General features: G+C 29.3%; 1 protein-coding gene across 2 annotated transcripts in view; it reads right to left on the bottom strand.

The window, feature by feature from the left end:
* Nucleotides 1-21,729, bottom strand: part of Cln3 (CLN3 lysosomal/endosomal transmembrane protein, battenin) — a 76,920-nt gene that overhangs the window by 33,181 nt on the left and 22,010 nt on the right. Inside the window, exons 5-9 of one of the 2 annotated variants that reach the window (XM_016054981.3) lie at nt 20,472-20,545; nt 18,951-19,036; nt 18,772-18,844; nt 5,652-5,683; nt 299-407 (exon numbers count right to left, since the gene is read on the bottom strand). In XM_016054981.3, coding sequence (XP_015910467.1) covers nt 299-407; nt 5,652-5,683; nt 18,772-18,844; nt 18,951-19,036; nt 20,472-20,545 — 374 coding nt within the window. The remainder of the gene's footprint in view (nt 1-298; nt 408-5,651; nt 5,684-18,771; nt 18,845-18,950; nt 19,037-20,471; nt 20,546-21,729) is intronic. The other variant, XM_016054982.3, reaches the window with a different exon arrangement.

The following is a 21,729-nucleotide window of genomic DNA, read 5'->3' as shown; positions in this document are numbered from 1 at the left end:
CAATTGTGTATGTTTAGAATTACTCTTTGTATTTCCTCAACCTTAATTCATACCAAGCTTCATTTAAACCACGTAGCAGTTCAATAGATAATATATATATAGTAAAAATTACTTAAAACTGTTCAATAATCAAATAATATTTATAAATCACTTCAGCATGAGATACTTTTTGCAGATGTTGAATTAGTTTATAGGCATTAATTTAAAAAAAAAACTTTAAGAATAAACATACCTTCTAAAAATATTACAATTACAAAAAAAAAAAAAAAATAAGAAGAAGAGACTACTATACACTCACGTTAGAGCAGTAATCACAGGCATTACAAGCATGATTTGAAGAGTTGGCCTAGTATCAAAAAATGCTTTTAAACTTGCATATGATAAAGCACCAATTACACCAGCACCACCTTAAAACAATAAGATAATAAAATAAGTTAATGAGAAAACTTCAAGATGCCTATACATGCAGGGGTTAAGAAAATTCTACAAGTATAATATTTCCCCAGAATGCATTTTTTATTTTTTGAAATTTCTTCTAAAATTATAGCGTTTCTTTTAATACCTAAAATTTTTTGATAATAATTAATTCATTAACAATGAAAAAATTAATTTCATCTTATAGAATTCTTGAATAAATTAAAAGAAATAAAAATGGATTGAAGTAGTAATAATTTATAAAATTAAATTTAATGTACCACTCATAAACTTAAAGAATTCAGAACTAATAAATAAATAAATTGACATATGAAGTTATTTGTGTTACATTTCAACCCTAAGAGAAAATATTTTTTTCTCCTTCTTTTGGGACAGTGAGGTAATATGGCATAAGAAGTTAAAAAATATATTAAAATAAACTTGAATATGAATATTATAATATTTAAATTGTATATTATAATATTTAAATTGTATATTATAATATTTAAATTGAATATTATAATATTTAAATTGAATATTATAATATTTAAATTGCATATTTTAATATTTAAAATTGTATGTTAAAAATGTATATTATAATATTTAAATTAAGACTTAGTTTCTTGCCTTTCTTATGCCTCATGCGTGCCCAAATACTACATTTTTAATTTAGTTATAAGATTTAACAAGTCAGGAATTCAAGTAGTATAATTTATTTTAGTTAAAAAAGAAAACACAGAAACATTAACAAGTTGTTAAGAATAAATGCTTATTTATTATCGATAAATGACAACCTTCCTTTCTCCTTATGCAGGCTATCAATGACGTTAGATGCTTATACACAATTAGATGTTTTATACAAAATTAGATGTTTTACACACAACTAGATGTTTTACACATAAATAGATGTTTTTTTACAAAATTAAATATTTTTTACGAAAGCATGAGGATGATGATAACCCAGTAACATGTTATTTTTTACCAGGAAAATGTCTGTCTAAAGGACTCTTTTAAAAGGGTTGAAGTTTAATAAATTGGAGGTCCATTTGCATGAAATTAACACCTAATTGAAAAAAACTATTGAACTAAACATTCTGATTGTGCAGGCACATAATTTCTAGAATGAGAAATTATTTGGAAATTTTTAGAAACATAATTGTTAAATAGTTTCACTTTCAAACAATTAAGTAGTTTTTTAATGCTAACTTTTTTATGCACATTTCTATTAAATTAAATAAAAAAATATAAATTAAACTATAATTTTTAAACACAAAATCGATTTGTAAAATTTAAAGGGAGAAAAGAAAATGGGTTGTTGAGAAAAAATGCTGTTTTCTAATAATTTCTTTCTTCTCATCACCATATACAATATGAATAATTTGACTCTTTGAAGAAAAAAGCAGAATTTTAAAAATTCTGAAATCTGCGGCAATATGAGATTAACTGCTGAAAAAGAGATAGACCTTAAAACCAGATTTTCTACACTCGCATGAAATGAACGTGTCAAAAAGTGATTATTCAAACGCCAGAGTTCGCACAGTGAGAGTCGAGACTCGCACATTGTATTAATTATAATATATTAAAAATTTAGAGATTTAAAAAACCTTGCATACAACAGAAGCAATAACTGCCAAAAAAAGAAGATTCAAATGCATCATTGAGATTTATTGCAATGGTAAAAAATTATTTTTATATCAATTATAAAATTTAAATCCTGTTTTTGTAATGCAGAACTAAATAAATGCATATCCTTGAATTCAATACTTTTATAATATAGATTAATACAGTTAAAACAAAGTTAATAAAATTCACTGGAACATGATAATTTCTTTTAGCTTAAATTTTTTTTTTTAAAGATTTAATTAAAAGTTTGCTGAGATCACAATTGTTTTAAAAGGTTACTGCTATGCTGAAGGCAGTTCTCTGCATTGAATTATTTAAGCTAGAAGAAATAAATAAAAAAATCAATAACTTAAGATTCTCTACATTTTTAAATTTTAAACTATTCCATATAAAAACTGATTCAATATTTCTTTCACTTAACATGAAAATAAATCTTCGATATAAATTTCAAATATACTTTAAAATTAAAAAAAAAAGAAATTATTTTGTACTTATAGTGTATCAAAGTAATATCAAATCAGGCATTCATAACTCATTCCAACACTTTTTTTTACAGAATTAAAAAATCTTAAATATTCAGAACTAGAAAATTTCGTCAATTATTAATAATGTTTAGGTGGGTACCATAGAAATTTAGAATATTATAAAAATATTAAGTCCACTTCTCAATAGTTTCTAAGAAATCGAGTTTCAGACATTTGACTTTTTTAAAATTTAATTTCCCAGGGCTTATTTCAGGGATGAGAGTAGTCAGAAAGTAAAAAAGAGGAAATCCAAGAATATATATATATATATAAAAAAATCACACTTTTTTTGTCAAATTTTTGTTTAAACTTGTTATCCATGTGATTATAAATCCCGATATGAGGCTTTTAAATCACGTGAATATGAAACTCTACATCGAATTTAAACAATGCGAAAATACAAATCATGATACGTAATTTTTAGATCAAGATGCATAATTTTAAAATCGCGCGATATTACAACTGTAAAAACGAATCACGACATTGGATTTTAAGCTCGCGTAGCTACATAGGGTTTTAAAAGCTCGTAAATACAAATCGCTATATTGGTTTTTTAAATCTCGTAAATAAGAATCGCAATGTACAATATTTAAATGGCCTGAATAAGAATCGCAACGTTCAACTTTTAAATCAGGTAAATACGAAAATCGATGTTTGATAATAAAATCGCAATTTTAAAAATGCAAAAATACAAAACACGATATTAGATTTTTAATCTCGTAAATACGAGTCATAATGTACGATATTTAAAAAGCGTAACTAAGAATTGCAATGTGCAACTTTTAAATCAGGTAAATACGAAAATCGATGATTGATATTAAAATTGCGTGAATAAAAATCGAGATATTTGCAGAGTCTGGACTTGGGATTTCTAAAAGGCTTGTTGAAATTGTTTTTTGTTTACACAATAAATAAAAATTTACAAGATTAATTGAATGAGCAAATAAATATTTTCACCACAAATCCACCTCCATTTTTTTCCGCTTTTTTTGTTCGCTTTCTCTCCGGAATACAAGAAGCAGCGACGTCTAAATTACGAAAATACGAGCTATCCAGCTGACGGATAAAAATACGGAAAATCTTATTTTCTGTGTGTGAAATTGGAGAAAATAGCTAATATAAGTAAACATGTGGAAGGATTAGCAGCTAGGGCGTAGTTTGAATTTTCTGTTTTTCTTTGAAAATCGTAAATAAATATAATAATTTGACTTCAACGACTGAATTTTTTTAAAAAAAAAACGGGATATTTATAAATAAATAAATAAAAAAAACGAAACTTTTAGAGAATCTGAGTTTTTGATAAAAAGGCTGAAATTCGAGAGACAAAAGCGAAAAAAATCTCATCCCTGTATAAAGGTCAACCAGTTTTATCCCAAGGAAATAATTTTTAGAGAAACTTCAGAGGGAGGAATGAGGACTTCAATAATTTCGCTCCGCGGAAAATTAAATTCCTCATAAAATATTTTAACTTGTGGAGAAAAAAAATTTCAGTGGAAATTAGCGGGGAAAATGGAAAAATCTGAGAAAAAGCGGAAATCCGCGAAAGAATCTCATCCCTGTTATTTGTTCAAATCTTGTATTTTGCCATCTTGAATTACACTCTTTAAAATGATGTAAAAATTTGTATACCATAAAATTCAAAAATATTTTTTGACTATAAATTAAAAAAATAAAAAAATATTAAAGTTTATTTATTGCTTAGAAAATCTTTGGATAAATAAATTTTATAATTGTGTTCAAAATTTTCTGAATTCACTTAAAATATTCTTATAGCAAAATACGCAAAAGTTAGCATTAAGGTGTTCAAACTTTTGACCAAACTAATAACCATATTTTTCCGATTGTGGCTTCCCCCATATTTTAAGGTTCAGGTATCATAATCTGTTGAAAAAAACGTATGTTTGTTCAGAAAAAGGGCATTTTTGTGTCTGATTTCATAATTTAAATTATGGTCAGCACTAATTAATTAGCATATCCCTGTGAACCATGAAGATTAAGTCCTGGTACTTGAAAGTTCCATTACAAGATCAAACGTTATTCAGGATGTCATTTTTTTTTTGCATACTGCACATTTATAACTTTAATGTTAGTGCTTTTTTTAACATATTTTTTTGAAGTATGAAATATTTATCTACATAATTTACAGATAAAGTCAAATTTTAATAATGTTTTTATGTTTGAAATATAGTATAACAATATATTTATAATATTTTTTTTAAATAATGCACATACATAAGAAAAATTAATAATCATATATATTTATTTGAAATAAATTTTTAAATCACACTTATGAACAATATAATTTAGTATTGTTATAATATTTGCATAATTTCTACAACAATAATTTAACTTTTTGCTATAATGGTTAAAACATTTAACATTTTAAGAACATTTTTTGATAAGGAATAGCAATTTTTTTTTTTTGCTATATTAAATCTTAAAAATATTAAATGTTTGGGCTTCTAGAAAAAAAAATAATTTCTTTAAAATTCTGGCAATTTCTAATTAAATAACTAACAATTAAGATAATTGTTTAAGTGAAAATAATTATCCCATGCAATTTTTTGTCATCATAAAAGCAGAGTAAAATAATATTAAAAAAATATCAACTTATATATAAGATAAGCAGTTATTTTAAAATTATTTATAAAAAATTGTTAAAATGAAGTCTAATACAGACAGAAAAGGTTTAATTTTTTGAACTTCTTATTGTTCCTACAGGAAGTCATTATTCATAACTGTTAGTAATTAGTGATAATTTTCAGAATTTCTTGAAGTATAGCATGTAAAGAAGAATCACTTTTTTAATTTTGAGAGGATGCTTTCATATATTAATATTGAAATGGAATGATTCATTAGCTTACTCTATTCCAGGGGCTTTTTTCTACCATTCTGAGTCATAAAACTTAGACGATGAAATTCACAGTTGATTAAAAATTACGAAAAGCAATACATTATTTCTGCTCACAGTTCAATTTAAACAAATTACAAATGAATTTAAGAAATAAAATTTTCTTTTATTTCAAGAAACTTTTAATATTATAATAAAAATGATTTCTAAATATGTAAGTAAAAATAAAGTTATATAACCTGTTCCAGATGCCCATGTAGAAACAACATTCCTGGAAACAAATATCATAGTAAATTGAAAAATATTTAAAAGAGTGAACAGATTATAAATTAAGAGAAAAAAGAATGAAAAATGAGTTGCAAAAATTTTCAACGAACAAATTTGTTAACATTATATGAAATATTTAAAATTTTACTTAAATGCTTACAACACTTTAATTCTACTATTTTACATTCAAACTTACAAAAGAATTTAATAATGTGAGAAAATAAATGTTAATCTGAAGGTTGATTTATATCAATTAAATTATCACAATAATTTCTAATTAAGCCAATTTTTTTAAACAGGTTTAAGTCTATTTATTCATTTATTACGATTATTCTTAGGTCTATCATTTATTACTTATGATGTCCAAGTATCAGACAAAAGCTCTATCTGGGGGTACCACACAATTACCAACACAGGGTACCACAGAACCCAATCCTGTGGTTACTAACTGCAAATACAGTACTGAACCAATTATCCGGGATGCTCGAGACCATCGCTATCCCGGATGTCTGAATTTCCCGGTTTTCTGGATCGACCAAAAAGTGTCATTAATCGATGTTTCATTGAACTCAAATTACAAGGAAAAAGTGTAACATATTTTAAAATAAGAGAAAAAAGAAAAGCTCTCCTAAATTTAAAGAGAAAAAAAATGGTAGAAAAATAACATTTAAAAGAACAAAAAAATGTGCAAGTATAGACAAGAAAAACAAGTTTAAAAAATACAAAATTCTCATATTTATTTTTTTAAAATAATTAAAATTCCTAAATTAACTAATATTAACAAAACCAATGATTAAAAAAGGAAATATATTTCATACCTAATTATACGGGGGGGGGGGACGATAAAATAAAAGGAAAACTTATTAATCTATATAAAAACAACACTTGAAAATTATCGAACCGAAACGATAGTTAAAAAAGGCGCTAACACAAGTATTAAAACCCGGAACAAGGCAAGATCAATAAGATCAACGGAATTTTTAAAAAAAGAAAAAAAATCTATCAATAAAATTTATGAATAAAAAGAACTAATTTATTGAGTACGAAATTTATCGTTAAAAGAAAAAAAAAGCTCAAACGTAGTGGAATCAGAAAACGAAACCTACAATCTACTTCATAAAATAATCATATGCTTAAATTAATAAAAAATTCTCCTTTTATTTTTTTAAATAATTGTTCTAGTTTAAAATGGTGGGAAAATCGAGCAAAATTTCCCCCGGTTTTCTGGTTTCCCAGTTATCTGGATAACGGATAAATGGTTCTCTACCATACAATTTTAAATAGCCAAAGACATCCACAAGAATCAATAACGCAGATGACTTTTTTATTTTGATCACTGGTACAATATTAAACCATCTCGGACCATTTGCTTTTTCCATACTCACAAAATATCTTGTTTGGGCGAAAGAACAAAATCTCACATTCAGTATACAAAAAACATCAGTAATTATATATCCCAAGAACAAATACTCAAGAAAACCAACAAATAAAATGGATGGCCAAAATAAAAGGATTCAACACACGATTGACAATTAGGGATTCAACCTTAACACTGAGCTATCTTGGCTACCTCATCTCAACAATGTTAATGCTAAAATTATAGAAATTCAAGTTAAATTAAAAAGAATTTCTGGAACAGACAGGAGTATCGAGCTGGAAATCAAGAAATTTATCTATCAAAACAGTATGTTTAGAGTAATCTCATACGGAACGGAAATATGGTATAATCAACAGGGTAAGACGTTAATCAGTATCAAGAAAATTGAAAGGGTAATTCTATAGGCTATAACAAAGGAACAGAGAACAATCTCAACCGAAGCTTTGCAAGTACTCGCAGGAACCATATCACTAGATCTTACATTAGAAACAGAATCAACTTTATCAAATCTCTTTCTACCTACCGAAACAAAAATTAACCTGAGAATACCATCTAAAGCAGGGGACCCCAACCCTATGCCTGCGGGCACCATGGCGCCTGTCGATCAGTCTAGGGGCACCCGCTGCTTGTGCCCCACGATAAAATATTTCAGTTTTCCCATAAAATGCTAAGCAATTTTTTTTTTTTTGCTTTTTTAATATTGATGATAAACACAACCAAAATAGAAATCGCCAGGATAACGACCTCCATCCCCACAGATATAAGCACAAAGCAAAATATAGCTGACCTATTTTCCACTCGCGCCTAGTCTTCACCACACTAATTTCTCACACTTGAATTAAAATAAATCAGTCGATTTCTATGGTTGCCGTACTATAAAGGCATTTTTCCGAAACTCGTGTCGGGAAAATCTCATTGAAATAATGTTCATTCGTTTTTCTACTTCTTTTTCTGTTTATGGTTTTTGTGTTCATATTTTTCGTATACAGTATTTACTTCTTTATTATTTTTAAATACTTCCTTTGTTCCTACTAAAATGTGTGGATCAAGCAAAAGACAACATTCCGAATGGGAGGAATCATACTGCTTCGTCAATTCAAAAGATGTTGTCATGCCTCCATGTTGTGATGGCGCTGTCATCAAGGTAGATGTTGTAAAAAGACAGAGGAGGGAACGCTCTGATGGAGAGCGGAAGCGAATTGTTTAGGTGGATTGGTTATATTAATTTTCTTCAAACTTCATTTTTTTTCTTTGTTAATAAATATTTGTGTTGTTAACTGGTTACCATTTATTTGGCCAATTGTGATTTTGGGAAGTATCTGAGTGAAGAAGGGAAAAGGAGGAAAAATTATACATAATATCACAGCACGCTCTCATACGAGAAACAGAGCATAAATCAAGGTATGAGATTTATCATATTCTGTTTATGAAAAACATTTTAAGAATTGAATTATGAGAAGTATTGATTTTAAGTGATATTCTGAAAGAGGAGAATAATTGTATTAGAAAGTAGAGAGTTGTTGGAGATTTAAAGAAATTATAATTATTTTGGGAATAGAAATAAATAGAACAATTATGTTTAACATAAGGGGGATGAAAAAAGAAGATTTGGTAGTAGCTGCCGAAGAATTAGGTTTAGAAGTAAAATCGGAGCATAGAGTTGTTGATTTAAAGGATTTGATAGAAAAAAGTGATCAATTTAAAAATGACTTTGATTTTGTTAAAGAATTTTTAATTACTACAGTTACCGAACGTATCGAACGAGAGAAAAAAGAAGCAGAATTGCTAAATGCGGAAAAGAATCAAAACAAAACAACAACTGAAGCAGCATTAGAACTCGAGAAGACTAGGCTTGAGATTGTTAAAGCACAATTAGAATTAACTAGAATGCAGACAGAAAGTAATAGCTCTAACTCCAATGTAGGGAATGATTTTAGTTCAAATAATAATAACTTAGAAACATTAATCAAAAGCGTTAAAACTTTAACTATTTCCGTTCCTAGTAAACCCGAATCTTGGAATTTATTTTTTACATCTCTTGAAAAAGCATTTGTAATAAAAAATGTTCCGGAAGAATTAAAAGTCGAAATATTATTTAACTTGTTAGGTGAACGAGCGGCACATTTGGTAGTTTATGCAAACGCGGAAGAAATAAAAGATTATCTTAAAGTTAAAGCTTTAATTTTAAAAGAATTCCAACCTACCCCAGAAGCCTGTCTAGAAAACTTTCTAAATGCCAAAAGATCTAAAAATGAAAACCATATGCAATTTGCTAGTAGGTTAAGAGCCAATTGGGACTTTTATTGTGAACTTAAAAATGTAAAAGATTTTGAAACGCTGAATGAATTAATAGTTAGCGATAGATTACTAAGTGCGTTAGACAACGAAACTCGAAGCTATGTTAGAATAAAACAATTAGATACTTGGCTTAAACCTAGGCAGATCGCTGAATTGTGCGATAATTGGTTTACCTCTAAAGGTAGAAATTTCTCAGAATTGTATGATAATTCGGTTAACAATCGCAATCCGAATGGAAACACTAAGTATGTTCCACCACCTTTGAGAAAACCCCCATTTACTAGAGAAAACAAATATTTTCCCCACACACGCGAATGTTATATCTGTTCTAGTAACTCACATATGGCTAAGAGTTGCCCAAATAGAAGAAATAAATACTATGATCATTCAAATAAAGCCGGTAATGATATTCAAAACAAAACGCGAAGTAACACCCAAACGTCTATGAATAAATCCAGTGATAATACTGCAGTTGTTACAAATGTAAATTCGAAACATTTGCAGAGTTCTAAAACTTTAAATGAAATTAATTTGTACCCGTTACAAAAAGTCTCCATTTCTATTGCAAGTAGACAAATAGACGCGATCATTGATAGCGGAGCTGAGATCTCTATTTTGAATACGACCCTACTTCCGTCTTTAGAAATAGAAGCTAAGGGAAAAATAATTTTACAATCCGCATTTAAGGAACAAGTCGAGGCGAAATTAGCTATATTGCCAGTATATTATAAGAACCCTGACGATTGTCTATTTTATAGTTCAAATATTTTGTTTGCTTTAACAGATAAACTAAACATCCCTTGTTTAATTACACCGGACGCTTATAATTCTTTGATTTATCAAAATGATGATTCAGCTAAAATCGAAAACACTTTAGTTTTAGAATGCGACCCGTCAGTAGACGAGGGGGAAGAAATGAATAAAAGTTCATCAAGGTCAGAGGATTCATTTTCACAATCAGAAGAAAGTGAAACAGGGTGCGGTATTTATTTAATGTCGAATACTAATAAATTATGCAGTTCTAGCGATGAATATTCGGAGGCTAATAAATTTCGAGAAATGCAGAAAGATTGTTTAACTTTAAAGAATTCTTTTAAAGATGCTAGTTTGAAAAAGAATAATTTCTTTTTGCGGGATGATTTATTATTTCATAAAGATAAAATTTGTGGCGATACAATATATCAATTAGTATTACCTAAAATTTATAGGGATAAAGTTCTTCAATTAGCTCATAATGAGAATCATTTAGGAATACGAAAAACTAAGGAACGCATAAAATTATCTTTTTATTGGCCTAATGTTTCAAAAGATGTTGAAAATTATTGCAAAACCTGCAAAAATTGTCAATTAAAAAGTCTGGAGCGAAAATCTGATAAAATTCCTATAACCCCTGTCGTTAGAGCTCCATATCCCTTTCACACGGTAAATATAGATTTAATTGGAGAAATTGTTCCACCCTCGGGTAGAAAACATAAGTATTGTTTATGTTTAATTGATCAAAATTCTAGATGGCCCGAAGTCATCCCACTAAAAAATTTGTCTGCTAAGACAACATGCGATGCCCTTTTAGAGATATTCATGCGTACCGGAATACCAGAAGTAATTTGCAGTGACCAGGGTACTAATTTTACTTCGCAACTGACGAAAGAATTTGAAAATAGGTTAGGAGCAAGTCCTCGATTTTCCACTCCATCTTACCCAGCTTCGAATGGTTTAGTAGAGAAATGGAATAGGGTATTTAAACAGATGTTACACCATGTTATCCGTTCAGATCCTACCGATTGGGATAAACATATTCCATATTTACTTTTTGCGTACCGCGAAGTACCAAATTGTACGACGGGAATATCTCCTTTTAAACTTATGTATGGACGCGAAGCTAGAGGCCCTTTGTCAGTTCTAAAATCTTCTTGGTCAGGTGAGATTCCATTACCCTTAAATCTTAGCAATTCGGCTGTAGATTATTTACAGGAATTAAAAATAAATTTGGAAAAGGCCGCAGATCTCGCTTCTTTGACTACGACTAAGAAACAAAATTCTTATGCTCATTATTTTAATCGAAGTACAAGAATGAAAGAGTTTAGGAAAGGTGAATTAGTCTATTTACTCATTCCGGATTCTTCGAATAAACTATACGCAAGATGGACGGGACCAGGCGAAGTAATAGAACGAGTTAACTCTAATTCATATAAGGTTAAATTACCAGATGGCAATGTGCGACATATTCATGCTAACAAAATAAGACATTTTCATGCTAGAACACAAACCGTGGGAGTTATTTTCGAAGATGATGTTGAATTCGGTGAAATTCATCCTACACCAATTATAACACCTTCGTTAGGACAAGAATACATTGAGGTAGATGTTAGTCATTTAGAAGAAAGCAAACAAACCGAGTTGCTTGAACTTTTGCACAAGCATGCATCATTATTCTCCGGTAAAGTACAAGTAGCTAATGTAGGTGAACATAAAATTCGATTAATACCAGGTGCTGAGAGGAAGAAACCCTACATTTACAAAATCCCCGAATCTTTAAAGACTGAAGTTGACAAGCAAATTTCGGAATTAGAAAATCTAGGTCTTATTGAGCCCAGTGAAGCAGACATTGCGTACCCAGTAGTTTGCGTGGCAAAGAAGGATGGTAGTATGCGTTTATGCATCGATTTCAGACATTTAAATGCTGTAACAAAACCCTTTGATTACCCAATGGAAAATTCATCAGATCTCATCAACCAAATTGGACATGCTAAAATTATAACTTGCCTAGATGTATTAAAAGGGTACTGGGAAATTCCTTTAGAAGAGGAAAGCCGTGATCTTACTTCGTTTAAAACTCATCAAGCTCAATATAGATGGAAGGTAATGCCATTCGGTCTCCGCAACGCAGCAGCTTCTTTTCAGAAAGTGATGAACAGTGCTTTAAGTGAATATCGTGAATTCTGCAAAGCATATCTCGATGATATAGCTATATTTTCTTGTGACTGGAATACACATCTTAAACAATTAGATATGGTACTGTCTAAATTAACTGATCTGAAATTCACTGTTAATGTCAAGAAATGTGTTTTCGCAAAAACACAAATCAAGTATTTAGGTCATATTATAGGAGATGGTAGACATGAACCAGATCCTGAAAAGCTTCGTGCTATTGAAATCATCGAAACACCTAAAACCAAGTCAGCTTTAAAAAGTGCTTTAGGTCTCTTTAATTATTATAGAAATTATATACAAAATTATGCTGAGATAGCAAAACCACAGACTGATTTAACCAAAAAGAAAGTTCCAGAGCTTATTCCTTGGACCGACGTAGAGGAATTATCCTTCCAAAAACTAAAGAAGAAGTTGATTGAAGCTCCTTCTCTTTATACTCCAGATCCTAAAAAACCGTATGTTATACAGTGTGATGCAAGTTCCTATGGTGTTGGTGCTTGCTTATCCCAAAGAGATGATAACGGTCAACTTTGCCCCATCAGTTTTGCTAGCCAAAAACTGAGCAAAGTGCAACAGAACTGGGCTACGATTGAACGTGAAGCGTATGCTGTAGTATGGTCGATTAAAAAGTTCGAAAATTACGTGTTTGGTGCGAATATTGACATTATAACTGATCATAATCCTTTAATATTTTTACAGAAGTCAGCACCCCAATCTGCTAAGTTGCAACGGTGGGCTTTAGCTCTCCAAAGGTACAATATTCATATCACACACTGCCCAGGTGCTCAGTTAAAAAATGCTGATGGTCTATCAAGACTAGTAAGTGATTAAATGTTTTGTGTACTTATTAAAAAACAATCTAACATATATGATAACCTGTTTTATAACAAGGCTTCTTTTCATCTGTAAATATATATATATATGAGTATTATTGAAATTGAATATCTATTGCAATATCGTATCAATTGTATCAAGGATTCTTTTCATCTGTAATTGTTTATATATACCAGTTTTATAGAAATTTGATTTGTATATGTGTTATAACCAATTTGATTTGTATATATTATGTGTTATAAGCCAGGCAACTATACATCTGTCATATTTCTACTATTTTTATTTTGCATAGTTTATGTGTAAGTAATTGTAATAAGTATTCTATTCATATGTTTTATTTACAATTAAGTGTTAAATATATTTTTATATATATATTATCCTATTGTGTTGATCAGATTTCGCTATACCAGGTGTAGCGCAATCTTGTCGGGGGGGTGTCATGCCTCCATGTTGTGATGGCGCTGTCATCAAGGTAGATGTTGTAAAAAGACAGAGGAGGGAACGCTCTGATGGAGAGCGGAAGCGAATTGTTTAGGTGGATTGGTTATATTAATTTTCTTCAAACTTCATTTTTTTTCTTTGTTAATAAATATTTGTGTTGTTAACTGGTTACCATTTATTTGGCCAATTGTGATTTTGGGAAGTATCTGAGTGAAGAAGGGAAAAGGAGGAAAAAGTATACATAATATCACAGATGTGTTTGCTTGTTATGTGGAAATAGTATTGTGGTGTCGAAAAAACATAATGTTCCAACGTCATTTCCAAACAGTTCATTCTACTTTTAATGCAAGCTATCCACTTTAATCTGCAATCCGAAAAAAGAAAATAGAGCAGTTAAAATAAAATCTTTCGGTTCAACAGTCACTTTTCACAAGTACTAAGATTAAATCTAAAAATGCCATTATAGCTTCTTTATAAATTTCCCAAATGCTTGCAAAGAAAAAAAAGTCCTCCTAGGATGGTGAGTTGTTAAAAGACACATTTCTTACAGGTGCTGATAGCTTATTTGAGGGATTTTCCAACAAACGTGAGATCATGTCAGCAATACAAAACTTATAGTTATGTTATTACTGTTACAAGAAGAATAGGAGCGATTTTAAAAGATATGCAAACACAGTTAAAAAGTGATTTGGAAATATGTCAGTGGTTCTCACTACAATTTGACGAGTCTACAGACACAACACAGTTAGCAGTTGTGGTGAGAATGGTATTTATTGATTTTACAGTAAAATAAGAGGTACTAAAAATATTGCCCATGAAAGGACGGTCAACAGGTGAGGATATTTATAAAACATTTATAACATATGCAAGTTTGATAAATATGCCTCCCCAGAAACTGTTTGCAATAACCTCTTATGGGGTACCAGCAATGGTGAGAATCCTGAATGGTTTTATTGCTCTCTGTATAAAAGATAGGTCATTTCCAGATTTTATGTCTTATTACTGCATTATCCAACAGGAAGTTATGTCCGGTAAAGTACTACCATTTGGACACGCAATGAAAATTATTACCAAAATAGTCAACTTGATTCGAGCAGCTCCTTTGAAACATCGACTTTTCAAGGCCCTGTTACAAAATGCTGATGATGCGGACCATATTTTACAAACGCTGGCTCAGTAAAGGGAAAGTACTTGATAGATTTATACATTTAATTGAAGAAATAAAAAATTATCTTGCAGCCAAAAATCAAATATTTTTAGAACAATGAGATCCTCTTTGACTAGCAGATTTGTCTTTCGTAACAGACATAATGGAAAAACTAAATAATTTAAACTTGGAGCTGCAGGGAAAGGACAAACATACAACAAGAATTATAGGGGCTATAAACTCAATCAGAGCTAAGCTTGTTTTGTTGATATCACATTTGAAAATGTGCATTTTCTGAACCTGAAAAAAATGATAATCGACAATGAAATTGACTAATATTTGTCATCAACCTCAAATTGCTTCAAGATCAAATTGAAAATTGTTTTCAACAGTTTAAAATCATCGAGCCTATGGTAACCTTTTTTGTAAATCCTTTTACCAACCAAATTAACGTAACCATAGTAACGTAACATAACAACATACATTTCAGAATTTCTTCAAATAAGGCGAGAAGAAGTGGAGATGGAAATTTTAGATCTTCAGAGTGACATTATCCTCAAAACTATTATATCAGAAGAGAAACTTTAGAATATAGTTGAAAAAAATAAATTTCTATTCTTAAAAAAAGCACCATATAAAATAAAGTCGTTCTTTGGTTCCACATACTTGTGTGAATCATTGTTTTTGACAATGAATATCATAAAATCAAAATATACATCACAACTTACAGATGAACACCTTGACGATTGCTTGCGAGCAGGAATTTCATCATATTCTCCCAATTATGAAGCGCTGGTCAGTGAAATGCAATGCCAAAGATCACATTGATTGTATTTTACATATTTTATAAATAATTTTTATACTTCGTATGTTTTGCAAACAATTTAGTTATAACTTATTTTACACTATAATATTAATACTAATTATATTCATATGTTAAATAAATTTTTTAAATTAAATATTTTGTGCATTATATGTAGTGCGTATTAATACCTATGTCTACCAACTATAAATTTATCTTGAAAAAATAAATGGTGCCCGCCATTCGATCGATATTTTGGAATTTGCTTTTAGGTACAAAAAGGTTGGGGACCCCTGATCTAAATTATCTATTCACCACCTCGCCGAAACAATTTCCATTCAATTCAATCACCACAAACCACAGAACCAAAAATTTAAATGATTGATGGTTCAAAGCCTAAATATCTGAATAAATTTAGAATAGGATGTGCCTTCGTGATCTAATACAATGGAAATGTTATCGACAGCAGACAATTTAGATTATCAGACAATTCTTCAGTTTTTAAAGACGAGCTCTAAGCAATTCACCGGTCTATCTCCTGGATAACCGAACAGCAAATCAGTGATGCAGAAAATATTTTGTCAGACTCATTCTCAGGATTATATGTCCTTTCTAATGCACATAAAATGGATTACATCATTTCAAGTATAAAAAACAGATTAACTGCAAACAACCAGCTAAATTGAATTAGAGCCCATCAGGTCACATGTGGAAATGAGGAGGCAGATAGATTGGCTAAGCAGGCTTGGGAACGAGAGAACATCAACTTTTTTGATGAAGAATCAAAACATACAATAAGGAAATGACTACCTGAATAAGGCACAGAATCCTGGCAAATGAGATGGAGCAACCCGCAACAATGGGAAGACATACTCACAGAATTTTTGACAAGAGTACAGACCAGATATTTTTTTGGAAATTTTTACATAAACCAATTTCTAACCAAGCATGGAGCATATGCATCAAATCAAAATAAAATATTTGAAAAATCTAAATACTGTAACCACTGTGGTGTGTTGGAAGATCTTGAACACACTCTGATATGAAACAGATGCACAATTTAAGACTTCAGTATTCTCTGGAAGCCCACTATTGGGGTAGAGTCAAATTAAATTAACTTATTCTCATAAAGGGAAGCAATTTCTAACTTCGCTAAATTTATTTATGTGATATAAATAGTAACCTGAAAAATCAACTTTAATCTAAAAAAGAATCAAAAATGTAAAAAACTCAATGCTTTAAAATAAATCAATGTCCATTTTACTATTATTAAAAACTAATAATAACGAAATAACTAATAATAACAGGAATAAGAAATAACTAAGCGCACACCAAAAAATTCTCACAAAGGAATGAGCAAAACGGAAACTAGTTTCACTTCAATCTTCAGGGGTGGAATTTTAGTGGGTAGAATGTCACTCGTTCAATGGAAATAATGCAATGCAACTCCACTAAGAAAGAGAGAAGAAATTGTTTAAAAGGGGAATATATACCCCACCTCCTCCGCTTGTCATTTCTACTGGAGCTGTTTAAGAAGAATCAATCAGTTACTTTTAAAGCGGTTGGAGAAAAGAAAAGGGGATGGTTCCTTATTTATGCACTCCAATTGTCAAAGCGCTAAATGGATTTCTAGCTTGCGATCTTTCTCGTTGTTGTCACTCAAACCTGGTTAATATAATACACAATATATTAAGAGGAAACAAAAATTACTGTGCTCTTGTGTGAGCTATATTGGGCTAACTATATTTATTAGTTTTAATTGCTGGAAAAACAGCTGAACGTACTTAAATAATGCTATAGTAAATGAAATAGTTTAGTATAGCTGAACTATCATTGTTAAATATCCTATAGATTCCGCTTTGAGTGGTCACCATTTTTTAAAAGACAAAAATAAGAAACAAAATTCCCTGCATTTTCCCAGCTTGTAAAGAAAAAAAAATCAAAATTCCCTGTATTTTCTAGGTTTTCCCTGTGGAGTGGCAACCCTGTTTCTTTAAGCAGGGGGATGATACCAGATATATACCCTTCAAATTGGTCTCCTAATACGATGATTTTTTTTATCATTATTTTGTTTATTTATTTTCTTGCAGGTTGCTGCCGAAAATTGCCACAGATCACGATACTGTTGGCAGTAAGTATGTAAATCCCATCCCCTGTCTTAAGTAATTCCCAATTATTTAATACTAAGTAATTTTCCTATTAAGAATATTTTAAGTTCACTTCAATAGAATATTGGATTCATTTCAACATCTTATGCTACAGATGTTTGTTTATGTTTCGATCAGCATGGATAGGGAGAGACGTAATTCATGATGCAGGATGGCGGTCATTCAACTCTTAGCCTATCAGCGATCTACACTTGTCCAGAGCTTTGCTACTCAGTATATAAGGAGGTGTTTTTGAAGCAATCTCCTCTTTGGTCTTTCCTTTTTTACTTTGGTCATACCCTTCACAGTAGAGTAGCTAACAGTATGTCGGAGGGCAAATATGTAGTTAATAGTATTAGCCAGTATATTTCGAATAAGTTTTTTAATTAATTGTTTTAAAGTTTTTAAGATGAATAAATTTCGTTTTATATTTTAAACTTAGTCTTCAATCTTTCACCACTTCCCAATAACGGGAAACAGATGCAGACAAAAATTTTATCAACTTCGTTATTAATTTCTTTAATAAAATGTTTTGCTTAAAAAATTATTTCATCGGAGATAGTTTTTCTTGATAAAAAATTTTTTCTACCAAAAATTCTTTCTGTTGTATAAAATGTTTTGTCTAAAAAATTATTTCATCGCAAATAGATTTTCTCGATAAAATTTTTTTACAATCAAAAATTATTTCGTCGGAAGAGCCGCATGTAGGAAAAAACTTCTTTTCAATAGCGCTGTGGCATTTACGCCGAAAAATACGGTAATGTATTTTTCTTGATGACAAAAGAGTTGAAATCAGCTGTATTGTGTAAATGCCATTACACATTCTAGGGTATCTAAAGTTCATGGAACTCTTCTTTCCTTAAAAACGTAAATAAATCCCCTGTGACGATGGATGAATTATGAAAAAAAAAAGTTTGCTATGAGGGAAAATAAACAAGTTTAACTCAGAACTAAGTTTTTCAATAGTTTAACATTAAAACAAATGTTTGAAGCCCTAATACTCTCATTATGACTGGTAATTTCTAAAAACCAAATAACTGATAAAATAATTGCTATCAATAAAATTAATAAATCATAAAAATATTTCGTTGAAATAGAAAGTTCAAAGACTAACTTATCAAAAAATGATGAATAAGATAAAAATGTAACTTCTCCTAGTCCACTGGATAGAGCAGCACATATAACACCTATGTAAGAGATTTATTCTTTCAGTAATTCAAAAGCTTTGAGATTAAAATAATAATATTACATACTCAATAAAATAACTAATGATATTTGCATATTTTATTTTACCTAGAAACGTCATCCAATGGCTAACAGAAAAAGATGTTATTATAAAACTCATGGCACATAATGTAACAGCAATCATAACTCGTGCACTAAAAAGTTAAAAAGTGCACATTTAGTTAAAGTTTAGATTAATTAAGTTTTCAGAAGAGATGCATTGAGATAGCTTAAGGTAAAAGTTCAAGTCCATGTACACACTAAACTAACATCAGTTAAATTTAAATATGTAAAATATTTTAAAAGTTATTTCATATGAGAGACAAGTTTAAAAAAATATTTCAATAACAAAACCAAAAACAAGATGTGAATCACATATAAAATTTAGCATGCATGGATTTTTTAAATTAATAATACTTTAAAGGATAGATATTTCTGAAAATATCAAAAGCTTGCTTAATATTTAAAAATAAAAATTTATAATAATTATAAGATTTTTTATTTTACAAATACATCTACAGCGATACATTTCTTTCATAAAATTTAGTTCTACAGATATACATGTCTACAGATCAAAATTGTTCATGTTCTAAAAGTGATACATTCCTACCCGAATAGTAATATTCTTTTGATACAAAGACAAGTTACAAGATTCAATAAAAATAGAAATGGTGCTGGATTTAATGGCCTTTTGTTTCATTGGGCAGGAAAAAGATTAGTAAATCATGTTAATATTTATGACATTCTTGTGTACTCATGATACAATGACCTTGCTTCTGCTTTTGCTTGGACAAAATGGGCTGTTGTACATAGCAGTGACTATTTTTTTTTTACACATAACTCGAAAATATTGATGACACATTAGCATGAGATTTCAATGTCATGAATAAAAAAATTAAAATTTTTTTAAATTTATTTTAAAAATATGTCGATTAAAGCAAATTTCCATTATTTAGATATGTTTCTCTTCGAAACCACTATTTTGCTTACCTTACATAATTTACTTTAGAAAGGGATTAACTTAATATGAATCCCAAAAATCAAACACAGAGTATCCTGCATCCTATCTATTTTCTTCCAACTGAACCTTTGCATCAAATGTTGTAGTAGTATTTTCTAAAATGACATTTTCTAATGATGATGTAAGTAACTATTTTGAAAAACAAAATAAGCATGCAAGTTCATGTCTAAATCTCTATTAATTAAAGAAATTATGGCAGTGTCATAAATTGACGAATTTTAATTTCTGAACAAAAAAAAAAATTATTAATCATATATTTTAATCATCATTTTGAATGAAAAAAAATTAAATAATTTTAGCATAACTGCATGTGATTGTTCACAAAACAAAATTCAAACTTGAAATTAATTTAGTCTAAAATGGGCTGATTGAATAATTGTATGGTTAGCATAAAGTATAAGTTCAAAAACTCATTATAATGCTAATATGAAAAGGTTAAATATTAAATATACATATATTTTTACTGAGTAAAGATTTTGAAGTTTTTATTCTTACAAAATAGGATGTATGAAATGCTAGTGAAAATTTTTTTAATAGTTTTCAAAAGTTGAAAGAAATAAAAAACTTACTGTGTATTTATAGCAATGAAAGGTGCCACAACCTTGATAAGAAGTGAGGGTATTATATCAGCAAGCAATATAGCCTAAAATTATACAGAAATAATAATAAAAAATTATTATTTTTTAAATTAATAAATGAAAAGAATTGCAGTCTTCTTTTCTTACACTGATGCATTATCCTTTTTTAAAAATATCTAAATATTAAAAGGTAAAAACTAAATTAGTTACATAAATTCTGCTTATTTATGTATTATTATAAAAAATATTTATGTTTTTCATCTTATGTTTTTCAAACTGGTAAATTTTGACATTCCTACAAATAAGATTATTAAAAACAACAATACAATACACAGAGTAAACTTTCTATATCCACAGCACAAAATAAAACTAATATACAATTTTATAACTGTAAGTAAAGAAGATTTTCAAAATAACATATTTAAATAAAACATACTTTGCAGGCTCATTTTGATGGTTTGAAAATTATAATTCTTTTAAAATTGACTTTTATTCTAGTAACATTTAACAGATTTTATTCAAATTTTAGGATAATGGTTCCTGATAAGCAATTTAAATAAACTAATTAATGATTAAGCAAAGGTAAGTCATGAAGAAGGTTCAAAATGACATTTTAGTGAAGGTGAGTAAATTAGCTTTAAAATTTTTATTAGCATATGATAACAATAAGAAATATGGGATACATCTAGCCTGCAAGCTTCCTATTGGCAAAATCTTGAATTCCTAACACTAATTCAGTCATAGCATTGACACTCTTGGTGCTTTAATTTTCTGCCAAAGGGTGGCTTTCTAAGCTTACATATCAAATGGTTGTTGTAAAATATATCTAGAACCTTCTTCCAATCAGATGACACTAAGATTGTCGCTCAGTACTTTAATCTACTAAGATCTGTGATATTTAAATAATGATTTTTTCAAGAAATCTTAATTTTTCAAAACTGTTACTGAACCAGGGATCACAAAAAACCCGGTTGAGAAAAATCCCAATTTTGCCTTGGGATATTTTTTTTGTTTGTTTCTTTTTCATGGAACGACCCAATTTTGCACAAAGATTTCACAGTTTTTCTTTTTTAAATACATTCTACATGCATACCTATATATACTAAATATAAAAGTAAGATATAGTTGAAATCCATGAAAACTGAAACCAGTAGTGAAGTTTAAGCAATATCTTTGTATTTGGTATCATTTTAAAGGAAATTTGTTGTAATTTATGAATTCAGAAGTTATTTTTTAGAGTTAAGCATGC

Source organism: Parasteatoda tepidariorum, chromosome 11 (assembly GCF_982258835.1).
Source record: "Parasteatoda tepidariorum strain Cologne lab strain chromosome 11, Ptep-v5.0, whole genome shotgun sequence".
In the NCBI taxonomy this organism is placed as follows: domain Eukaryota; kingdom Metazoa; phylum Arthropoda; class Arachnida; order Araneae; family Theridiidae; genus Parasteatoda; species Parasteatoda tepidariorum.
This window is presented reverse-complemented; position numbering and strand designations above follow the sequence as displayed.